The 23,538-nt window shown below is 31.7% G+C and overlaps 1 protein-coding gene across 3 annotated transcripts; it reads left to right on the top strand.

Annotated features, from left to right (window-relative positions):
- The first annotated feature begins 5,566 nt into the window (after positions 1–5,566).
- Positions 5,567–22,814, top strand: LOC134681777 (glycosyltransferase-like protein gnt13). Of its 3 annotated transcripts, none has more exons than XM_063541425.1 (4): positions 5,567–5,637; positions 19,176–19,234; positions 21,135–21,246; positions 22,236–22,814. In XM_063541425.1, exons 2-4 carry the CDS (start codon positions 19,189–19,191, stop codon positions 22,753–22,755), a joined length of 678 nt encoding a protein of 225 aa, XP_063397495.1. In that variant the 5' UTR covers positions 5,567–5,637; positions 19,176–19,188; the 3' UTR covers positions 22,756–22,814. The 3 variants fall into 3 exon arrangements, with proteins under 3 accessions (XP_063397495.1, XP_063397496.1, XP_063397494.1); XM_063541426.1 differs by lacking the exon at positions 5,567–5,637 and adding an exon at positions 17,521–17,659 and having other exon boundaries at positions 19,176–19,227; XM_063541424.1 differs by lacking the exon at positions 5,567–5,637 and adding an exon at positions 17,526–17,659.
- The last annotated feature ends 724 nt before the right edge of the window (positions 22,815–23,538 follow it).

Below are 23,538 nucleotides of genomic sequence, written 5' to 3'. Positions count from 1 at the left end.
GCGGTCTGACCCAACACTTTATTTCTATAATAAAAGTATTTCAATTGACCAACAATTTGTGCACGTATTCACAACCCAAGAAGTTTAACAGTTGTTTACATGATAAGGGGACAACACAATGGACAAAAGTCAAATATAGATCTGGGATCAGAATGAAGTGGGGGTTGGCGTTCTATGTTTGGAAATTCAGGAATAAAAATGATGTATGATGCATTACAAAAAAGGCTTGAGTAGATAATATGTAATCTAATTCTGTTGATATACTTAGTGAATGCAAAATGTTGTTCGTTAGTTTATATTCTAAATTTTGTTGTAGTTCAGTGTTTCTGTTTTTCGTTGTTTTTCTCGTCCAGTTGATGTGTTCCTTCGGTTTTAGATTATTACCGGGATTTGACTTTTCTTAATCGAATTCTGGCTATTAAAAAGAGGTATCTACTACTGTTGTATTTATAAAGTATTGATTTCAACTGTACTTGGAAAATAATTTAAGGTTTTTCGATTTTAAATTGTGCATAATTGGTTTAATTGGTCTAAATGGGTATTTAAAATAAATAAAGGGGAAACAAGTAACATTTGATGTGTAACCGCTTTACAATAATTAATAGTTGAAAATTAAAAAAACTGTTATGTTAGTATTATTTTCTAATAGAGTCCTTTGCAGTGACTAATTTCTGGAATAAAGATTTTTACTCCAAAGTTATAATTTGAAGCAGAAAATTTCCATTGTCGGGCAGTCGAATTGCATCGCGTCATTGAAGAATCAACGCTAAGCGGTTTTTATCCCTGTTGATTTATGTATTTTGCTAACATAAATTTAGAAATTATGAAATGGTCTTATGCCTTCGGATACAATTGTAATCAAACTCGATAAAACATTAAATTAATACATGTTATTCTTATTACTTCTCACCACTCCTTTGCACTGCACATACCCAACGATGGAAATATCTCGTATTAAATTTTAAGTGTGATATGAATCAGATGTGGAAACTATATAGATATAGGAAGATGTGGTATGAGTGCCAATGAGACAACTCTCCATCCAAATAACAATTTAAAAAGTAAACCATTATAGGTTAAAGTACGGCCTTCAACACGGAGCCTTGGCTCACACCGAACAACAAGCTATAAAGGGCCCCAAAATTACAAGTTTAAAACCATTCAAACGGGAAAACCAACGGTCTAATCTATATTAACAAAACGAGAAACGAGAAACACGTATATATTACATAAACAAACGACAACTACTGTACATCAGATATACAGGCTTGCGGGAGTGAGTTTGAAGAACAGAGTAAACATGAATATACGACATAAAAAAGACTGCAAGTAGTGATGTCTAACGATGTGTTGAACAGCAAGAAAATCATGATCTTTAATATCTTATCAATAGGGAGATATATACTATATATGCCCGGGACTGCTTTAATGTTTAGTTATTTATTATGTGTAAGTTTAAAATGAGGAATCCTTTTGTGTTTGAATGATAAAGAAATCAAATGTTTTATACTATTTCACGAGGAGAGGGATTGTGTGTTCTCCAACAGAACATTAACAATGTTTCGCGTCCACATCTGATTCATATCTCCACTTGAGTAGATAGTTTCAAAACATGTCTTAAGCCTGATGTTTTAAAATAGAAACATATTCGTTAATATCAATTTAGTGGATGTTATCACCATAAAAAATATATCTTCCCTTAGAATTAAACAAAATCCGAAATAGTTCTTAACCATAGAGGCCTAATGTACAACTCTTTTGATAAATTACAAAACATTGCATTCTTATCACAACAAGAAACAGATTGCATATGCAGTTTCATACTTTTATTATTAAAGTTCTTTTCAGCTCTAATTATCAACAAATGTGAAACTAAATGTTGAACGTCCGTCAATAAATAAGTTGATTTTTTGTGCTATATTCCTTTGTTTATCATGTTTTCTTCTCCCAAAAAAAATCGAAGTAACATATATTACGAATCATTCTTTGGCCAAACTTTGTGAAATTTATTGCAAGAGTTCGTATATATGTAGGACTCGAAAATACGACGCACGGGGATGTTAAAATGCAATGGTCATTGCTGAAGTCCGAAAGCCACGCTGAAGTCCGAAAGCCACGCTGAAGTACGAAAGCCACCCTGAAGTGCGATGGCCACGCTGAGGTGTGATCGTCCATTCGCTCATGTGATGCGATGGACTTTATTACGCATGATGGCTAGTTACAAATGTACAGATGTTCCATTATGAGGCCTATGAGAAGTAGATTGTTTCAATTGTAAGTTGATAAATTTGCATACTTTATTGTCGCCGTATTCAGTTACATACTACATCAGAGATCGTCCTCTCTGGTTTTCTGCATGTTAACATATTTCTGCGTTAACATATGATCATTATTTGGTTTCTCTAATGAGTTGCACTTTAATGTAATATTATAATACGGAGAGTCCGTATTCGGATCGATGAACATTTTGTTGATTTGAAAAGAAATCGCTGTAAAATCTGAACATTCCCTCTCCACCAATCATTCTTCGTTTCCCGTAGGTTAAAAGTTTATAAGTCTCTTATTAACTTAAAAACCAGAAAAAAACAAGAATTTGTCCCAAGTAAAGGGATGTCCCATCCATATTATCGTTTTCTATGTTAAGTGAACCGTGAAAATGGGATAAAAACTCTAATTTGATATTTAAATTAGAAGGATCATATCATTAGGAACATGTATACAAAGTTTTAGTTGCTTAGACTTCAACTTCATCAAATACTACCTCGACCAACAACTTTACCCAAAACTTAAACTCGAAGCGGAACTAACGGTCGAACGGAAGAATAGAAGAACGAGCGGAAAGACAAACGGACGCAGAGACCAGAAAACAGAAATGAGGCATACACAACTATTTCAATCAAACAAATTGACGTTTCTGCATCTACATGGAAAGCATTGATATATAGTTTATGTAGTCCGTCGCATTTCAGCGTTACAATGCCACCATAGTCTGATAGCACTTCAAAAAGCAATTCAACGTCAAACCATCAGCGTGAATATTCCGGTTCTGATTACCATCGCGGTTCAGAGTCCTATATATATGCAATATTAATAACATAAGAATGTTGATTTGAAAACATGAATGTTTTTTTATAATTTTCATTCAAATTTATAGATTTAAAATGTACTTGACTTTTCATATAACCACTAGATATATATTGTAGACTGATATACCGTATACATATTTATCTTAATTAAGAAAAAGATGGGGGCTTGAATATATCGTAATTTTACCATGGGTTGGCCCTTTATGACAAATATTAGACCCTGAGCGAAAGCGAGGGGTTAAATATCTGCATAAAGGGACAACCCGTTGTAAAATCTAGATATATTCAAGCCCCCATGAATTATTTTGATTCTAATAAGACTAATACGGCAATTCTTTTGGATCGATGGGCTCTAGATGGAGCCATAAATTAACGCACTTTTGTTTGGCGTAACATAACGGAACAAACAGAATAAGTGACATGCTCAACCTATTTACAATAACGTAATAACGTAATTAGATAGATTTCGACGAATTTTAATGATAAATTACTCATATGGATCTATAAAAGAATTGACTTATACCACATTTTAGCATCCATTGATTACGTTTCCTTGTTGTGATGATTTTCGGTATCAGAAGCGTGTATTTTCCCGTAAAATGCTAAACTTATTACGTCATCTATGACGTCGGGTACTTCATTCTTAAAAAAAACATATGACGTGGGAGTACGATCGGAACAGCCAAAATTGACAATGCAATATATTCATATTTTACCACGTGTTTGTACTCAAAGCGTTTGAGGACGTCATGTTAGAATGGACAATTGATGTCGCACTATTTTCTACATAAGAAAATGCGTATACCAAGTCAAGTATATGACAATTGTTATCCATTCGTTTGATGGTTTTGAGCTTTTGATTTTCCAATTGATAAAGGAATTTCTGTTTTTAATGGAGTTAGATATTTTGTGTTATTTTACTTTTTACCTAGGATTAGCCGTCTTAATCGCAAGAAATGGAAATCATCGATCTATAATCAGATCCCGTAAGAAGCTTCATTTGTGTATAACACCTTTTTAAAATACGTGAGAGCCGTGGTGTAGTGGTTAGTGCATCGGACTACTAACACAAAGGTTCCTGGTTAGATTTCCGTTCGGGATGAAAATTTCAGGAACTTAATTTTCGGCTCTCCCTTGACAACATTTGCGAGTATGGTCTTAAGGAAACAATGATAGTCCGTCGGAAAGGGACGATAAATGGCTGACCCGTGTTAAGAGAGAGATATATCTTTTGAACGTTAAAGACACCCTCGTACATTTCGAAAAAGAGTAGGCTAATGCCGCTACAAGGCAGCACTCGCACCCGCAAGATGGAAAGGGATTAATATATATTGCAAAACTTGTTTCCCAATCCACTCTAAATAAATATGTTTAAACTAAATACGCTGAGTTAAATCTACCACTTGCAAGTATAGCAAAAATAAGACGACTGTGTTTAACTTTGCTAACCTTTCGGAGTATATTTTAGCTCTCAAGTAAGTCTCACTATTGATGTATAATGTAAATCAAGGCACGATGTAGTGTTTTTCATATTTGTAGTATCCTTTACACAAAATGAGATAGATGCGATCAGCATTGTCACCTAAGTTTTGTAATTTAAAGTGAATGACATCATGTCTATTGCATACACTTTGAAAATGATTCGATTTATTGTGTTTCAAAGTATCAATATACAAATAAGGAGATGAGATATGATTGCCAATGAGACAACTATCCACCAAAGTTCAACAGAGAAAACTAACGGCCGAATTTATAACAGACGTGAACCAACAACAACCACTGAATTACAGGCGCCTAATTTGCATAACTTTTTTTTATTAATACCATGTGTTGGTCATAAAATTCTGCTAACGAAATGAGTATTGCACGCTTTTTAGTCCTATCAAAATCGAGTTCGAAAAATAATGGTGATTATATGTATTATATAAACAGCTCTACTTTTTATGGCGTCATTCGAATTATGTTAGAGTACTTTGACGTTTCTTTACTTGTTTTCTGCTGATTTTTATTTTGGTTCAGCCAGAACAAAAGTCAAAATAAAAATAAGAGGCTTTTTAGCATGGACCAGTACACTTCGTAACAAACAAATCTGACCATATTATTGTACACGTAGGTCAGTGTAGGTGCTAAAATTGCATATAGCATACAGACGGCATCTTAAAAGTGTGGGCAAATCACACAAGTGGAATAATAAAAGATTACATCTGATGTATATCCATACAAAATTAAAGTTTGTCATGCTAGTAATGTGGTTTTGAAATAAGGTGCGTAGGTTTAAATTATTACGTGTTTAACAATTATATAACATTACTATTGTAATTTAATATGATGATATCGTCAATTTAAAAGACGAATAAAAGAAAACAATTTTTTTCTATTTATGGTGTTGATATTAGGGTGTTTATCTGAAGGTTGTATATCACCCGATTCGAAACTGATTTCATAAAGTGTTTCATAAAAAAAATTAAGTTAAAAACTAACGAGTTAGTAGCAAGGCTCGGTTCATCTTTTGAAGGGCATGCAATTACCGTGACAGCAACTAGTCAGAGAAGTATTTTTCAGATTGCTATCCAGTATAATTAATTTTTCATACAATTTTTAGTGTAATGCTTATCATCTATTTTTCAATGAATTTGTTGCTAGTGATGCTAGTGAAAAAAGCGCGGGTTACAGTTAGAACTCATTGAGATATTAAACAATCTGTTTCATTCAAAATGTGCATCTTTAATATCTTTTTTATATGTTTTGAAAAGCTCCGGTGTACTGAGACCGATTCAGTACAATTCTGCCAGAATTGGTAACATAATGGTACACTCAAAAACCAATACTTTAGAAGTCATCACATAAAACATTATATCAACTTACGAAAAGATCGCATTTGGTCTGAAAACAATATATACATAATTGTTGACACTTTTTTCTTTTGTTTTGCTTTTTAAACCAATACATTAGAAGAGATCTATAGCTTTGAATTGTGTGAGCGGAAAAGAAATGGGTAATTTATGTGTTTGTTGGGTGGTGTTTGTGCGTGGATAATTGTGGCCTTTAAGTCATTAGATAAACGTCTGCTTCATATGAATTTGTAAAAATAACTACTTAATTCTTACCACAAACTTTTCATGTAAGAAAACATTTTAATCCATTCTTTAATACACTTCTGACTAAAACATTGTGTCTAAGACTACATTTGGCTTCAGAAATTGGGTTTATATATATGTAACTATAAGAAAATGTGGTATGATTGTCATTTATACAACTCTCCACCAGAGATCAATTGACATAGAAGTTAACAATTATAGGTCATCATACGGCCTTATACAATGAGTAAAACCCAGACAATATAGAATGAAATTCAAAACAGTGTGGCTGTGGCCATTGAATGACACATTAAATTCATCCATTGACTAGGACAATTAAGGTGAACGTTTGTATGTAACGACAACTGCTCACTATGCACTTTTAAAAGACTCTTAAACTATGGGGTCACCAAAGGTTCTCAACACCTAAATAAAGTAATTCGAAAAATTAATCAGAAATAACACGATAATTTGATTTATATCAATTATATAATTCAAAACATAAAGATTATTCCTGATTAATTTTTCGAATTATTTTTAAATTAAAGGCGTTTAGAAACCTTCGGTGACCCCACAGTTTAAATGTCTATCGTATGTACGTCGTGAACAGTGGTCGTTACATGTACAGACAAACGTTCACGTAAATTGTCTCAGTCAATGGATGAATTTAATCTGTCAATCAATAGCCATTCATTTCATTCTAGTCAGCTGTAAAAGGCCCCGAAATCACAATCGTAAAACAAATGAAATGAGAAAACTAACGGCCTTATTTCTGTAAAAACAATGAACGAAAAAAAAAAATAGAATGCATTTTAGTTATTTCAAAATCAATGGTAAATGTTTTCACCAGCAGAAAAGTATCTCTAAGATTTTGTTTTGAAAATTAAAAAAAGATCGTTGTATAATTTCATAATTCTTTTTTCGGTTGCATTTCTTTGATGACTTTCGATCAGTAATATAATTCCATCTGGTAAAAACAAAAATCATTTATTTCGTGTCATTCTAACAAAAAAAAAAATGTCATGAAAAGTATAGATTCGCGTTTTTCAATAAAAGTGTACCTTTCAGACTTTAAAATAATGGAAAATCAACTTCTCTAAAATTGTATATCAAGAATTTTTTTGAATACCTCTATTATATACCTGTTTGTACTATAAAAAGGGCTATCTAAAATGTTTTTTAAGCGATATAATTTTAATAATTTATGTACTCTATCGTAGGGGACATTTGTCCAATACGAAACAACTTCTAAACGCACATCTTATTCCAGTGTAATGTCTCCTATTTACATTCAAGTTTGTTTTACTTTATATACTAGAAAGATTTTGTCTGAATTGAAGAACCATATTTTATCAATAAAGATTAGACAGTACTTTTACATATGATGGTACAATTAATGCTACTTAGTGGAAATTTTGATGAGTTTCGTAATGGACAAAACTGTTTGGTAGCGGACAAAACGTTTCGAGGGGACATTAAACCCTATTCTATGTTGATAAAAACATACTGAACATTAAATGGAATTAACCCTTGTTATCTTTTTTGCACGAATATAATTGGAAAAGGAGTAAAAACCAATGCGTGGTTGTGGTAGTGTCCACTACGAAACGTTTTTCTGCCACAATTGTTTCGTATTTGACCGTTTCGTAGTGGACATTTTCCCATGTTTTATTTTTTCCTCACAATCCCTGTATTGCAATAGTAATAAGAAAATGATTATAATCATCAAAACACGTAATAAGCTGTACACTGATATTGTTTACATAATTTTAAAATCAGATACTGAATGAGATTTGACCTGTTTCGTATCTTGATATCTATATCACTAACGGAAAGCTGAATACTAAAATTTATGATAAAAGGGATGATATTTCATTTCCTATCGTTAATTATCCGTTTTTAGATGGTGACGTTCCCTTGTCACCATCTTACGGTGTTTATATATCTCAACTTGTACGATTCGCTCGTGTATGTAACAATGTTTTAGATTTTAACGAGAGAAATTTATGTATTACTGAAAAATTATTACACCAGGGTTTTCGATATCACAAACTAGTCAAAACATTTACGAAATTTTACCATCGGTATAAAGACATCATTCGTAAATATAGCTCAACATGCAGACTTCTTATACGTTCAGGTATTTCACATCCAATTTTTTAAGGAAATATTCTTTATAAAGCACAAAGGTGTCAGTATTCACCTCAGAAATTTACAAAACCTAGACTTATAAAGAAGGGATATGATAACGATACTGTTGTCAAGTCATTAAAGATTGCATATGTTGGCGTTAATATTGAGTCACTGATAAGGTCTTTGCATCGGAACTAAATTTATTCTAAAAACAGTTGTTGGCATGACATGGGTTATGTTCTACTCATATATGTTATGATGATATGATACTAAACCCCTAACAGGAAGGATTGTGCCTGATGTTCATATGATGAAATCATAATCTTTCAGTCAGTTTAATTGAAGTCTGGAGCTGGCATGTCAGTTAACTGCTAGTAGCCTGTTGTTATTTATGTATTATTGTCATTTTGTTTATATTATTTGGTTACATCTTCTGACATCAGACTCGGACTTCTCTTGAACTGAATTTTAATGTGCGTATTTTAATGCGTTTACTTTTCTACATTGGTAAGAGGTATATGGGGAGGGTTGAGATCTCACAAACATGTTCAACCCCGCCGCATTGTTGCGCCTGTCCCAAGTCAGGAGCCTCTGGCCTTTGTTGGTCTTGTATTATTTCAATTTTAGTTTCTTGTGTACAATTTGGAAATTAATATGGCGTTCATTATCACTGAACTAGTATATATTTGTTTAGGGGCCAGCTGAAGGACCCCTCCGGGTGCGGGAATTTTTCGCTAAATAGAAGACCTGTTGGTGACCTTCTGCTGTTGTTTTTTTTATTTGTTGTCTCTTTGACACATTCCCCATTTCCATTCTCAATTCTATTAACAAAAATACGGTATCACTCTGGTCCATTTGATGTGCTCAATTTTTTGGGCCAACAATTCAACTGCCGTTAAAAAAGCACCACTTCTTTTGTAAGACTCTAGAGATTATATATCTTGCACACATTGACAGTGATTGATTTTATAAAACTGTTAATTAGCACAATGTAAGGACTTCGTTTCGTAGTGGACATTTTGTAAGGGACACACCTTCTAAAATAAAAAAAAACAAATCCATTGTGAAAAGCTGTGTGTTCCAATATGTTGGCTCTAAACATACTAAGTCTTTTGAATAATTAAAGAACTTATATTAAGTAAAAACAACATTAATTTCTACCGTTTTTACAATATTTTAGTGTATGAATGTTGAACAGGTGGTCTAGTGACTTTACATTTTTTTTTTAACGATTCAGGTATCAATATCTTATTAATCCCGCTCAAAATAATATGTTTCTTTGCTTGACAATGTTAAATCTAATTCAATGTACTGACTGCATAAAAAATTACTTGTAAAGATCAAACACATTTTTTTTTAAAAGTGTCTGGGACAGGAAATTACGTTTTTATTGAAAAACGCCCAGATACCGAACCCTTAAAGATGTCACAGCGACCTTTTTTTTTTTATATCTAAACTAATTAAATACGATTTCAGCAAACTTGTTGAAGGCCGTACGGTGACCTATAGTTGTTAATGTCTGTGTCATTTTGGTCTCTTGCGGACAGTTTTATCATTGGCAAGCATACCACATCTTCTTCTTTATGTATTGTGTATTGTATATAAATGATTCAACGATATCATTAACTGTTGAAACTATATATCAAAAGAACAACGCATTAAGTTTTGTTTCTCTGGTAAATAACTTGCTGGAAGGTCTGGAAATTTGATAAAAAAAATATAAGCTTTATTGATTTTCAACAAGTGACATCAATTCTAACCCAAACTTATTATAATATGTGTTGTTCGGTTGTTGTCTTATTAAAGCTTACTTTAACATCTGATTTTTTTGAGAACATAAAAAGTGAGCACAAGCTATTAAGGACAAATTGTAGTATTTATTATTCAATAGGCGACAATACTAACATTTTCTAATTTACAATTTTTTTAAATAAAAGCCTGGACAAAACATTTTTGTGTGATATTTTACCTTGTTTAAACTGTTTCAGAAATTGAAATCAAATGTTATCATGGCCATCTTCGAACGGAATTTGTTCATGGTATTCAATTTTACCGTCATTTTAGATTAAATTTATGAAAATTTTGAAGCCTGTCGAATATAAAATATTTCAATGTGTTTCAAAATTTATATTGTAAATATACTCACTACAGTTACAGTAACGTTGATTTATAAACAAATACGAAAATATGTTTAATTTAAACATATTTATTTATAGTGGATTGGGAAACAAGTTTTGCAACTTATATTAATCCCTTTCCACTTTGCGGGTGCGAGTGCTGCCTTGTAGCGGCATTAGCCTACTCTTTTTCGAAATCTACAAGGGTGTCTTTAACGTGCAAGAGATGTGGCTCTCTCTTAACACGGGTCAGCCATTTATCGTCCCCGTCCGACGGACTATCATCGTTTCCTCAAGACCATACTTGCAAATGGTGTCAAGGGAGAGCCTGTGTAACCCTAACCTCCAATGATAGCGCTCCTAAGTTGACTTTCTTTACCTGCTTTTAGTATATGAAAGGCCAACCCAGAGCCTGGAAAAAAATGTATACTACTGTTCCTTTAACATTTCCCCCTATTATAACATGTAAACAAAGTAACACATAAAACAGGACAGTTGATGTATCGTTTATGGTACACATTTATTGTGAGGAAAATATTGACAAACATTTCATGGTGAATTTGTCATTGTATTCAATATGTAAAGCTACTTATAAAAGACTGCACTTGATTGCATTAATGCACGTATCTTTATACATCACCGACTTAAAATTTGTTACCATGCTTTTTTGTAAGTTTAGATTTTAATGAAAACTTGTGAACAAAAGTTTGCCGACGTCATTGTTACCAATGACATAACATTTTATTACATAATTATACTCTTTTCAAATTTTTGTTCGGATTGCATTGTAAATCATAATATTACTAAATATGCAAATATAGGACGCCTATTACGTTTTACTGTATGCTTGTAATTGTTTAGGACACACTGTATATTGTTTTTAATAACTATTTGTAAGAGTATATATCCGAAAAAGGTAACTGCGAACATGCCGCAATAAACAACACATTATAGAGCATTTGATTTTGATTTTTTTCCCAACAATTTACAAAACGTAAACATTCTTAATAAACATTTAAATTGAATTTACATATTCATGAACTGTCTGAAACGACAAATAAAAACACAACATTGGCATAGCATTTGCCAAATATATAGAAATGAAATAAGTATTTGCATTTGCAGAATACATATTTAACATCATAAAGCCCAACAAGTGTTTAAAGTTTAATTTTCAAGGATAAACGAAGCACTTATTTAGTACTTTTATATATTTATAAATAATAAACTTGATATCATGTCTGCTTTTTAACACCCACACTGTCAATGGTTAGTGTATATAATGATAATAGGAGACTAATCGGTGAAGAGTAAACATTTATTTATAGATAAGGATGTGAAGAAGATGTCAAGGATACACAAACAAAAGCAATGTGCGTAATCGAGGATGATTCACCGTATATAAAAAATATATGAACACTAACAATTTGGTTTCAATTTCCAAATTGTATCCTCATATACGTACTTAAAAAAATACTCTTTATAGAGTTGTTTGCTCTTTTATTTTTCCCTGGGTCGATACCACTGCTTGTGGACTACCAGACATTCTTTTGAAACTAGAATTTCAATTCCGCAGGCAAAATTGCACCAAGATTATTTTTAGGTATTTGTGGTCATATAACATTTTAGCTGTTTCGGATCTTATACATCCTGGGCTTTCAAATATTGGGCTTTGAGTGTTGCCTGGTGAAGTTAAATTTTTTGAAAAGCGTTCCAGACGTGTGATTTTTATCAAGTTTTGTTTTTATTTTGTTTTACAAAATCCCAATATATATTTGACGTCCAATTAGAGAAGTCAATACTTTTCTTCAGAATCATATGTCTTAAGGTTACTTATGACTCCTTGCCCTGTTAATTTATTCAATAATCTATAACATTATCCATTTATTTATTCTACATTGGCTATAGGTAGAGAAGAGTGGTTGCGATTTCACTAAACATGTTTAACCCCGACGCATTTTTGCGCCTGTCCCAAATTCAGGAGCTTTTGGCCTTTGTTAGTCATGTCTGTTTTTAATTTTAGTTCATTTCGGAGTATAGTGTTACGTAAATTTTAACTGAACTAGTACACATTGTTGTTTAGAAGGCAGCTGAATCCCGCCTCCGGGTCCGGAATTTATCTCGCTGTGTTGAGGACCCATTGGTGGTCTTAGGCTGTTTTCTGCTCTTTGGGCGGGCTGTTGTATTTTTGAAACATTTTCCATAACCCTTCTTTTCATCGGAAGATACCAATACCTTGTTAAAATATATTCCGTATCAACTGCTCAAATAATGTATAATGGACTTAAAGTAAAGATTCTATATCATTTTATTTTTTTCCTTCTAAATCTAATTTTATTGTGTTCTTCTAATGTCTTAGTAAATTATTAACCTTTATTGTTACATTTAAGTCCTTTTTTGGTAATATTCTTTTGGTGTGGCTCTGTACTTGTACATCCCGCCATAGTGTTATTATGCAATGTTGGTTTTTTTTGCATTCTTTTCTTTCCTATTTACTGGTGTGCTTTTTCTATATGCCATTTTGTTTTTATCTGTTGACATATTTGTTTGTTTTTATAGTGATTAAGATTATTACACAAAGCTGGCTTCAGTTCCCCTATTTTTGACTTGTTTTCTGTTATGTCTGTTTGTTTTGTTCACACGTTGTTGTCAATATAATAAAAAAGTTGGCAACTACCATACAAGGTAGAGGTTTCGCTAGCTATAAATCCGTTTTTTTTTCTGCATAAGTAAATGCCTGAACCAAGTCAGAATATGTGAGTAAATTTCCATTCGTTAGATGTGTTTGAGCTTTTGATTTTTATAAGGGACTTTCCGTTTTGATTTCTTATTGGAGTTTGTTATTTTTGTTATTTTTACTTTTTCTTTCAATAAAGCTTCTGTACTCAAGCTCTGCCTCTGTAATGACTTAAAAATAATAATCTTGAAAATGTCATATCAACGGAATGTTAAAGGGGCACTAGCTGTCAAATTCATGGTCACCGATTTGACTCAAATTCTCATATTTGATTTTTAACAATGTAAAATATTTATCCAAGCTATCAAAAGTATAAAATAAACAGTTTACAGAGCATGGGATAGGATAATATATAGGTTCGTTTCGTTTAGTCTAGACGCCATCTAATTCACTATTGATTTGACCTCACATGACTATATAAGCGATGTAAACATAAATAAAGATATGAATAGATTAAACCAACACGTGCAATTGGATTTTTATAGGTCTGTTTGATTTGATTTTATAGATTTAAATAGATGTTTCTCATTGTTGTTAACCGTATAAGAATGATTTTATGGGGATCGAATTAGTAATCAAATGATTTACAGTAGTTTCACTTTTATTGTTGACATTATTTTTTCTTTAAATAACCAGTACACGTACAATGCATGCGTTGTCAATTTCTAGCTAGGGGTTAAATTGAAGTTGACAGGAATACGGATTTCATGAGGTCGACTCATTCACTTGCAAGTCAATTACTAATTATAATTGTTTCTTAGCGTAATTTGACAAAATTGAACCTTTTAGGCTGCCCTATTTCACTTTCATTATTGATTGAACAGAAAAAAAATCAAATTTTAGATTTTTTATATATCTCGTAGCTAGTGCCCCTTTAAAATCTGCAGAATTATATAGTTCACCTTTCATACATTTCCTGGCTCTAGGTGAGGTTGGTGTTGTTAAAATTCACTTTTTTTAAGTGATGATTTTAAAACAACTGGTGGTCTTCTGCGAATGACGCTCTTTTTTCCGATTCGTGAGTTTTAAATCATTCCTTTGGTACATTCGAACGCAAGTATAATTAGTTATCAAAGGTACCAGGATTATAATTTAGTACGCCAGACGTGCATTTCTTCTACATAAGACTCACCAGTGACGCTCAATTCAAAATATTGATAAAGCCAAACAAGTACAAAGTTTAAGAGCATTGAGGATCAAAAATTCCAAAAAGTTGTGCCAAATATGTCATTATTAAATAATTTCTAAAAAATAAAAAAGAGTGTGTGCAACATATAATTTCAATTGACAAAATATATGCAATATTTACAATCTCTTAAGGTTAAATACTGTGAGTTTGCTTTCAGTAAATTGTAACATTTTTGGACTGGATATTGGCTTGTTTTTGTTCTAGTACTTTGTGTAAAAAAAATCATCAAAGGCACCAGAAGTAATTGCTTACGCCAACTCGGTTTTTTTCTATGATAGACTCATTATGTTTTATCGCCTTTATTGAGATCAATATAAAGTATTTAATTTGAACTTAAAAAAAGGAAATGGAACAGTTTCCACTGATATCGAACTTTTATAAAACAAATTCCCCCAGTCTTATGGTGTTTACATATCACAATTGCTACGTTATTCACGTGCTTGTTCACACTATACGGACTTCCCAGAAACTGCTTCAACAAAGTTAGGAGGAGGACAGATTAAAATTGACACTCCGTAAATTTTATGGACACCATCACCAATTGATGGATCCATACTATGTGTCTTTAACCAAACTAGCTAAGGACATTTTTACCACATGGTAGATTTTGGTTTGTCATTAGGTCGTCTAATCTTTTAATTACCAAACGTGACTTATTCCCGATTGTGACTGTTTTGCTGGATGTGAATTCGCATTACTATAAGACGTGTTACGGTTCTTGTCTATCCCAAACTCATGTATTTAGTTTAAATGTTTAATGTTATGTTTGTAATTCTCATCGGATTTTGTCAAATGTGTTGACGTCTTTTTTTATTATATTTAGGAGTTACGGAAAGAAAAATTAATCACTGCCTTTATTAATTATATTTAATTTTGTACGATAATTAACGTTTGAAGTTGGATTCATAACAAACTGGACATATATATACTATACTTAATTGCTATTAATAAGTATTGCAATATGCATTGTTTAAATGTAATATCAGTATTTAGTTCTAATATAATCTTAAATCAATCCTACTTCTATTCTACTTTTAAATCATTTTTTTTTATATGTGACGTCACGCTGTTTCTAAATTTCATAAATTCAAATGTGGCGTAATGTTTGTGCCTTTTCGCCATCGTATGTGACGTCATTTTAAAATCTTTGATTTAATACTGCGTTTATGCCTGAACTGAGTCGGGTGTGTCTATTCTGTTTTGTCTTAGCATTATGTATTCGGGTTTAGTTTTCAGTAATTAGTTATAACTTCAGTTTCATTATATATATATCTCTTTCATATTCATTAGATACAATTTACTGTTTACAATAGCATTAATTGTTCTAAATAATATGGATGTTCTTATCCCAAGCATAAAAACTACGCCGTATTTGGCACAACCTTTTTCAACTTTTGATCTTCAGTGCTGTACAACTTTGTACTTTTTTTCACTTTCGATCCTTTTTATCTGGGCTTCACTGGTGAGTCTTGTGTTGACGAGGCGCGTTTTTGATGTATTGAATTTTAAACCTGATTCTTTATCTTCTTTTATCTATTAGTCATGTGTTTCTTTGTCTAATATGTTCTCCTATTTATTTGTATTGTTGTCCTGTAATATAATGTTGTCATTTCAATGTTATATTTAACTTGGCCATTAAAGTGCGAGGTTTGGCATGCCACAAAACGAGGTTTAACCTTCCATTTTTATTCCCCTTTAAAAATGTCCTGTACCAAGTCAGGAAGATGGCCATTGTTATATTATTGTTCGTTTCTGTGTGTGTTGCATTTTAATGATGTGTCGTTTGTTTTCTCGTATTTTTGAGATATTAAGATAAGACGTGGCACGGTACTTGTTAATCCCAAAGTCATGTGTTTGGTTTAGATGTTATATGTGTTATTCCCGTGGGATTTTGGCTGATGCTTGGTCCGTTTCTGTTTGTGTTGCGTTTCGGTGTTGTGTCATTGTTCTCTTATATTTAATGCGTTTCCCTCGGTTTTAGTTTGATACCCCGATTTAGTTTTTTGTCCATGGATTTATGAGTTTTGAACAGCGGTATACTACTGTTGCCTTTATTTATGTATCTTCAAAATTAACATCGAATTGCACGTCTAGATGACACTACTTGTATCCATATATAATCAAATTATCATGATAATGATGCACTCAAACAAACTTCTTTTTTTCACATATTATTGATGCAAACGATAGCAACAACATTTGTATACAATATCAAATAAAACAGGATATATTTCTTTAAAAACAAGAGAACACCAGTACAATATTTGATATATTTTGATTTTATAAAGTTAACTATGCATCTCTTATTTGGGTTGAAAAATACAAAAAAGTAAAATAAAGAAGACAGTAGGCGTATTTGTTTTAGAAATGATTAAGTTTTCATTGTATTTAATTATATTACTAATTCGTATATTTTAACAAATTTGATTCGTTTAGAGATAGTCACATGTTAAACTATATTTTCGAAGATAGAGAGAAAACGGCGGATAGCAAAAAGCATATTGCACAGAGCATATTGCACGGTTGTTTTTAGAATATCTAAACACCGATTTACTTTGTGACGTCATGTAATGAATTTCAAGGTATCGTTAAACGTTTTGAAACAAATGATATATATGTGATCGATTATTTGACGAAAACAAATCATCTTCAAATACATAAGATGTCAAAACAAACAAAATAAAGTAAATTTAATAACAACTAATATGTTGTAATTGTCAAGGAGACAATATGACATTTATAAAAATCCAAACAAAATCAAATGACGATTTTGATACATATATGCACAATGGTCTGAAAGTAATAATATAACAAATATAGCCTTTGTATGAGGTCAATACATGATATATCGACCCAAAGAAGTATATCAACCTCGGACTTCGTCCTCAGTCAATATACTTCTTTCAGGTCAATATATCCTAGTATCGACCACATACAACGGCTATATTTGTATAATGTATGGAGGTGATATAATCTTTTACCATAGGCATACTTTAATGCACTTTTTTACACACATCAACAACTTCGACTATTTATTGTACTAACTGTTTATTTATATTTAAAAAGAAACCGAGAAAAAACAATTTTGCATTTTACAGTTTTCAGATATTTAACATAATACACCCACTTCTAAGTCTGATTTTCTTTTAGCATAAATCATGTATTGTTAAATATACACGACGTGTGCAAAGACACAGTTTGAAGCGTGATAAACCTATTTCTGATTGGTTTTGGTAATAAAAAGTATACTAAACATCTTAAATTTAGCATATAAAAAGACACACAGTTGTTAAGGCTGTATACTGTAATGACAATTCAAGGTAAGTTTTATATTGTTTAATTTAGTTGAAAACAATGCGTTTATCTCTTCCGTAGCCTAAATTTGATACAATCTATTCTTTCCCACTATTTTTGTAAGTTTATAAGTTGATTTTATTAATTCATATAGCAGTAGATTATCTATTTTCAAATTTCCCCCGTCAATTTAAACAATAAGTACCAAAGTAACAAGCACAGAGGAACAGGGTTGAGGAGACACATACTCTACTACCATAAGCACAAGGCTGTGTGCTAAAAAATATCTTTCAAAGTCCTAAGCCTGATTTCAATTAAGCTGTATATCGGACGTAAAAGAAATTATATGGATTTAGAACTCATTACGATAGATCTGAATATTCGATTTATTATTCACTGAGCATGTAATTACTTGCAGTTGACCCTTGTTTTTTGTCTCCCTGGCTATTTGTTTCCCGAATATCCGTTTTGTCGAAGAGAAATCTGTTATTTTTATCATTAAGAGGCCTAAATTCAATGTATTGAGATTTTCCCTCTTTGAATCATGTCAGGGATTTTTAATTGTCCTTGTTCTCATATAATTTTGCATTTTGAAATATAATGATTGAAAATAGATTTGGGGAAATTGAAACATACAGTAAAAAAAATACAGTATTGATATAAATGAACGCATACATATATGTTTTTTTTTCTTTCTAAAAGCAAACTTTAAAAGACCCATTTGTGACCTGTTGTCTGATCTATGGTCGCTTTGCTTTGACACATTCCCCATTTCCATTTTCTCATTTTTATTTCAGTAAAACATTTGTAGAATGCATTTCTGATGACTTAATATGTTTAATATATTAGAAAACACCCCTCCCATGATGGTAAACTTTAATGAAAACGTTTTCGTCAAGTGATATTACTATTCTTGTAATCGTACTGTTTTATATAATTCATGATGTAATGGTTCAAATATAAAAAAAAATAGATGCTGTGGTATAATTGCCAATGAGACAACCGTCCACAGGAGACCAAAATGACACAGAAATTAACAATTATAGATCATCAACAATGAACGAAGCCCATACAGCATAGTCAGCTATAAAGGACCCCGAAATGACAATGTAAAACGATTCAAACGGGGAAACTAAAAAAAAAATTAACAAAAAACAAACAACAAACAACAACTACTGACAAAGACTGCTACTTTGATACAAACTCAAAAAATGTCTTTTATTACACTTTTATAAACTTAATATCAACAAACATAAAAATAAAATTAAGAATGGAAATGGGGAATGTGGCAAAGAGACAACAAGCCGACCATGGGAAAAACAACAGCAGAAGGTCACAATTAGGTCTTCAATATTATGTAGCGAGAAATTCCTTCACCCGGAGGCGTCCTTCAACTGGCACCTAAACAAATATATACTAGTTCAGTGATAATGGACGACATACATTTCCAAATTGTACACAAGAAACTAAAGATAAAAATGTATTGTTGTGGTTCAGAGATATATGATATCTTAATGTTGTGTATTAATATTTCTATTTTAGAAAACAATTGATAATGAGGGATGAAGTTATATTTAGCTGTTTGCTTCTGACAGTATGTGGTATGACACTTATGTTAAATATCATACAAAAAAGTAAAACAAAACGTTGTTTATAAACATTCAATAAAAGTAATTTTACTATTTGTTGAAAATGTGTCCATTTACATCTGACATACATGAACGTATTCTTTTGTTACGTCACTGACTGTGAAGAAGAGTATATAGCTTAATATAAACAGACATGTATTTTGGTTGATCATAAAGTTAGCTTCGATCTTAAATCTCAATTATCTCCCGTTTGGTCACTTATATTGTGTTATTGTGCAGACTTTATTGTTTGCAAATGATTATCGTCTTCACAGTTGTTGTTCAAAAGGGTGTACTTACAGAAGTTTTTTTTTTGCAGACTATTAGGAAGTCATACTGTGAAATCATAATTAGGATATATTTACTTATGTGACTAGAGTATATCATCTATTCATTTCCATTGAAATTGATATCATATTGAATGTTTTTGAAATACTGTTACAGCATCAAGGCTACATATAGCTCTTATCATACCTCTTCCCTTTGCTTATTGGGTCATAAGTGCAAACAATATTTTATTATGAAATTAGATGCATCTTGTATCATATAAATTCACCTTATGGTAAATAGGATTCCGAAACAAGCAATTCGTGTTTATATTAATATGTATCCTTCTTGAATTGGATACAGATTACAAAAATAAATCAAAACTTCTAGTTTACATACTCTGTTACATGATAGAAATATCGACAATGTCAATTGAGTTTCATGATTTGGGAAAACAAAAAATGCAACTATAAAGATGAAATGCTTACAGATATATTTTGTAAATTGTTAGTTTGTAAACCTTTTAGATAGAATAATTAAACTTTGTACAATAGGAAATAAACGATTTTTTCTTCATTTTAAGTCAAACTTGAGGCATTTAAAAGAACTTTAGTGTCAATTGGTACAATTAATTGTAGGTTTCCAAATGACGTGATCATTTCGTGTATTTTGGCCACATATGATGGGCAGTCTTATGTCCACATATGATGGGCAGTCTTATGTCCACATATAATGGGCAACATTATTTCAAAACAAATACGAATTAGTTTAATCCCTGAAATGGTAAAGGAATAATATCATTTTAATTTCTATAAAAACGGACGTCTTTTAGCTGTTAATGATTGTGGCTTCATGCTTTTTTTTATTTAGATGGTCACACCCGGGATATAGACCAATTAGTCTAAAACAGAATGAAAAAATGTTATAATTTGGACATTAGAAAAAAAATGTAGCTTTTCGATAAAAACCCTGCATTGATATCCGCCTATTTTCTACGACATTTTCTTCATCCGACCGTGTGCTATCTAAATATAACCTTCTCAAATGATTACAACAGTGTACTTTTTTATGACAGCAATACTTGTTTTTTGTCAAGAAAACATTTTTGAAGAGGATTCCTTTTTTCCTAACTTTTAAAACTAACTTTACCATTTAGGTTCTGGTCTTTAGTGTTGAAGGTGGTACGGTAACAATTAGTTTCTATTACCAGTGCCCTTTGGTTTCTGCATGATTGTTTTCTCATTGTCAACTACACAATATCGCTTTTTGAATATAATGAAAATGGGATTCAGCGTGTTTTTACAGATATTTTGACCAATTTGTATTATTTAATTTGTTAATTTGAGTTTTAAAAAACAAAGATGTATGAATAAAAATGATAAAGCGTCGGCAAAGGGAATAAAATTTAGCACTAAACGGTTTGGAAGTCTAATAAACGTTGCCAATATTTCCTAAATTCATTATCTTAAGCCAGAAAGGAAAGAGGGATCTTGAGTGGGGGTTTTTATGTTTCAAGGCAAAACCTAAATATTCTAAACAACTTGCACTTTGTTTAGCGTTTTCGTAGAATGAATACCACAATACGGTTTTTCTGTATAATTTTTAGGAATGACAATTCAAAAGAGAAATGCAGAAGTGGAAGAAATATATGTCAAACATAATGATTCCGGAATGAAAACAAGATATGAATTCAATGATATCCGAATCAGTAATCGCAGGTAAAATATATGCTTATGATGATTTAGATAAATGTGTATTTCAAATTCAAATACTTGTACATATCTAGTTAAAATGAGGCAGAAGTTGCTGAAAGAATTCTATAAAAATTCATTCATAATTGAACGAAAAATAGACGATCAATGTACCATGACAAACAAACTACGAAAAGACAAAAAAAAATCTAGTTAATGAGTTTTATTGATAAAAGATCATTTGGATCTTAACGTCTCTGACAAGTATGTGCAACAATACAATACCTGATATTAAGTCTTTCAGACTTATATACTGCGGTAGATTCAGTAATGCTCGGACGTTTTGCTTGCAGTCATTTAAGTACTGTTCGGCACCTTTTTCAAAAGACGATAATATATGTTGTTAATGTGTAGAGTTAATTAATAATTACTGAACAGGCTGAACATGAGTGCACAGCTTCAAATCGACTGCAAGCAAATTGTCTGAATAGTACTTTTAATTTTCCAGAGTGAATAAGTCTAAAAATTTACTGAAAGACAGAAAATGACTCAATTATTAATATTTTCTGGGCCTTCTGATCGAAATGACCATTTCAGATCATAATTGGTATCTATTTAACCGTCTACTAAAAACAACATTCAAAGCTTACAGAAAAAAATATAAGCTATAACCTGTATTTAAATTATACAATTACACAGCATACACTGGAATTTTGTCAATAGTAATTTTACAGTAAGTATTTATATCTCATTTTTCATTTTGTAACTTGCAAATAGATATGTAACAATGAATTTGAATATCATGTGTCATTTATATATATATATATATATATATTGCATTCGTTTATAGATAATAGATGAATTCAGTTGTCAGTATATTTTTGGCTAATGAGTGTGGATGTCCCTTTGGTATCTCTCGCCTATTTTGTAGGTGATTAATGAGAATTGATCATTGGTATATTGCTGTTGCCTTAATTTGTAAATTGCCATATGATGATAATGTTTTTTTTCAACAGGAAAAGATGGAGCATTGGAAGTGGCAATAACGGCGATCACAACTCTGCAAATGGCAATCATAACATTGGTAATACAAATACAAAAAAGAGCAAGCATACAAATGTGATAGATGCTCGAAATGAAAGAAATTTAAGAAGGAAACGAATGCTGAAAATCTGTGAAAAATGGAGCATAGGAAGTAACTATACAGGCGAGGGAAATACAGCAGATAACAACACTAACATTGACAACAAGAATACAACTACAAATGAAATTGGGGAAGGAAATTTTGAACATTCTGAACAGAAAAGTGACTGGAGTATCGGCAGTAACAACGAAGGAAATAAAAATTCCGCAAATGGCAACACAAATATTTGTAATAACCAGAAACAAAGTCACGAGAATACAAATGTATTCATTGCTGGAAATGTCAGAAACAATGGAAACAATGGAAAGAAAAGTGGCACCTTTTTATATTATATGGTCTATATGTCAAAACTGCTGATTACTTGCTTTATTGTAAGACATTTGATTTTGTAAATAGTTGACGTTTTCATTTTGTGTTCTTTAAGAGAATTTCACAAATAAAAATTCTTATTTTTTAAGTTGTGTTTTTCTTGTCTCCTTTCATTAGCAGCGATATATAAAGAATAAACGGGGAAATCCGTAATACATTCTGTATCACCTCAAGTAACCAATACCAGCAGAGGGCCGAAGTCCTGAATTGATAGCTGAATTGAGTAGATTAAATGTGTTACATGTATTTTGTTATTCAACTAAAGATCCATGCATATAACCATGGATACAATGTACAAGTATACATTAACATACACATTGTTTCATGCAAGGTGAACCATATCTGCTATATCTGCTAAAGGATGTCCTATTAACACCTACTTTTCCAAATTACTACTTAATAACACAGATGACGAATTTATAATTTACCCTTCAACTGATATCATTATAACAAAATATTTGCCTTGACTGTATACAGTGGAATATAAAAAAGTAGCTTTATCACGTATCGATTTGTCTAGGTACTGATTAGTTCAAATATATATGACGTCTTGAAAGGCTTGTTTTCTTTTGCTGTGACGCCTTCCTACGACTGACAAAGGCTAACGTATTACTTATAAATGTCGCGATACATATATACTTTAAAAGATACATAACCATGCTTAATCGCGTAAAGAGTCAGTAAAGATGGAAATATAGGAAGGTGTCACAGCAACAAATTAAAGTAGCCTTTCAAGACGTCATAATCATCATCTCTTGAGTGCCGAACGAAAAGTCTTTCACGAATACCAAATTGTCCTCGCGCCA

This window comes from Mytilus trossulus, chromosome 8, assembly GCF_036588685.1.
Source record: "Mytilus trossulus isolate FHL-02 chromosome 8, PNRI_Mtr1.1.1.hap1, whole genome shotgun sequence".
NCBI classification, from domain to species: domain Eukaryota; kingdom Metazoa; phylum Mollusca; class Bivalvia; order Mytilida; family Mytilidae; genus Mytilus; species Mytilus trossulus.
The sequence above is the reverse complement of the archived record's forward strand: the minus strand, read 5'-3'. Positions and strand labels throughout refer to the sequence as shown.

What these genes read in the sequence shown, in the direction of transcription:
- LOC134681777 (XM_063541425.1), top strand. Translation starts at nt 19,189, where the DNA reads ATGAGGGATGAAGTTATATTTAGCTGTTTGCTTCTGACAGTATGTG. An exon ending in TTTGCTTCTGACAGTATGTG is followed by an intron (nt 19,235 to 21,134) that starts GTATGACACTTA and finishes TATAATTTTTAG; the next exon opens with GAATGACAATTCAAAAGAGA. An exon ending in ATCCGAATCAGTAATCGCAG is followed by an intron (nt 21,247 to 22,235) that starts GTAAAATATATG and finishes TTTTTTCAACAG; the next exon opens with GAAAAGATGGAGCATTGGAA.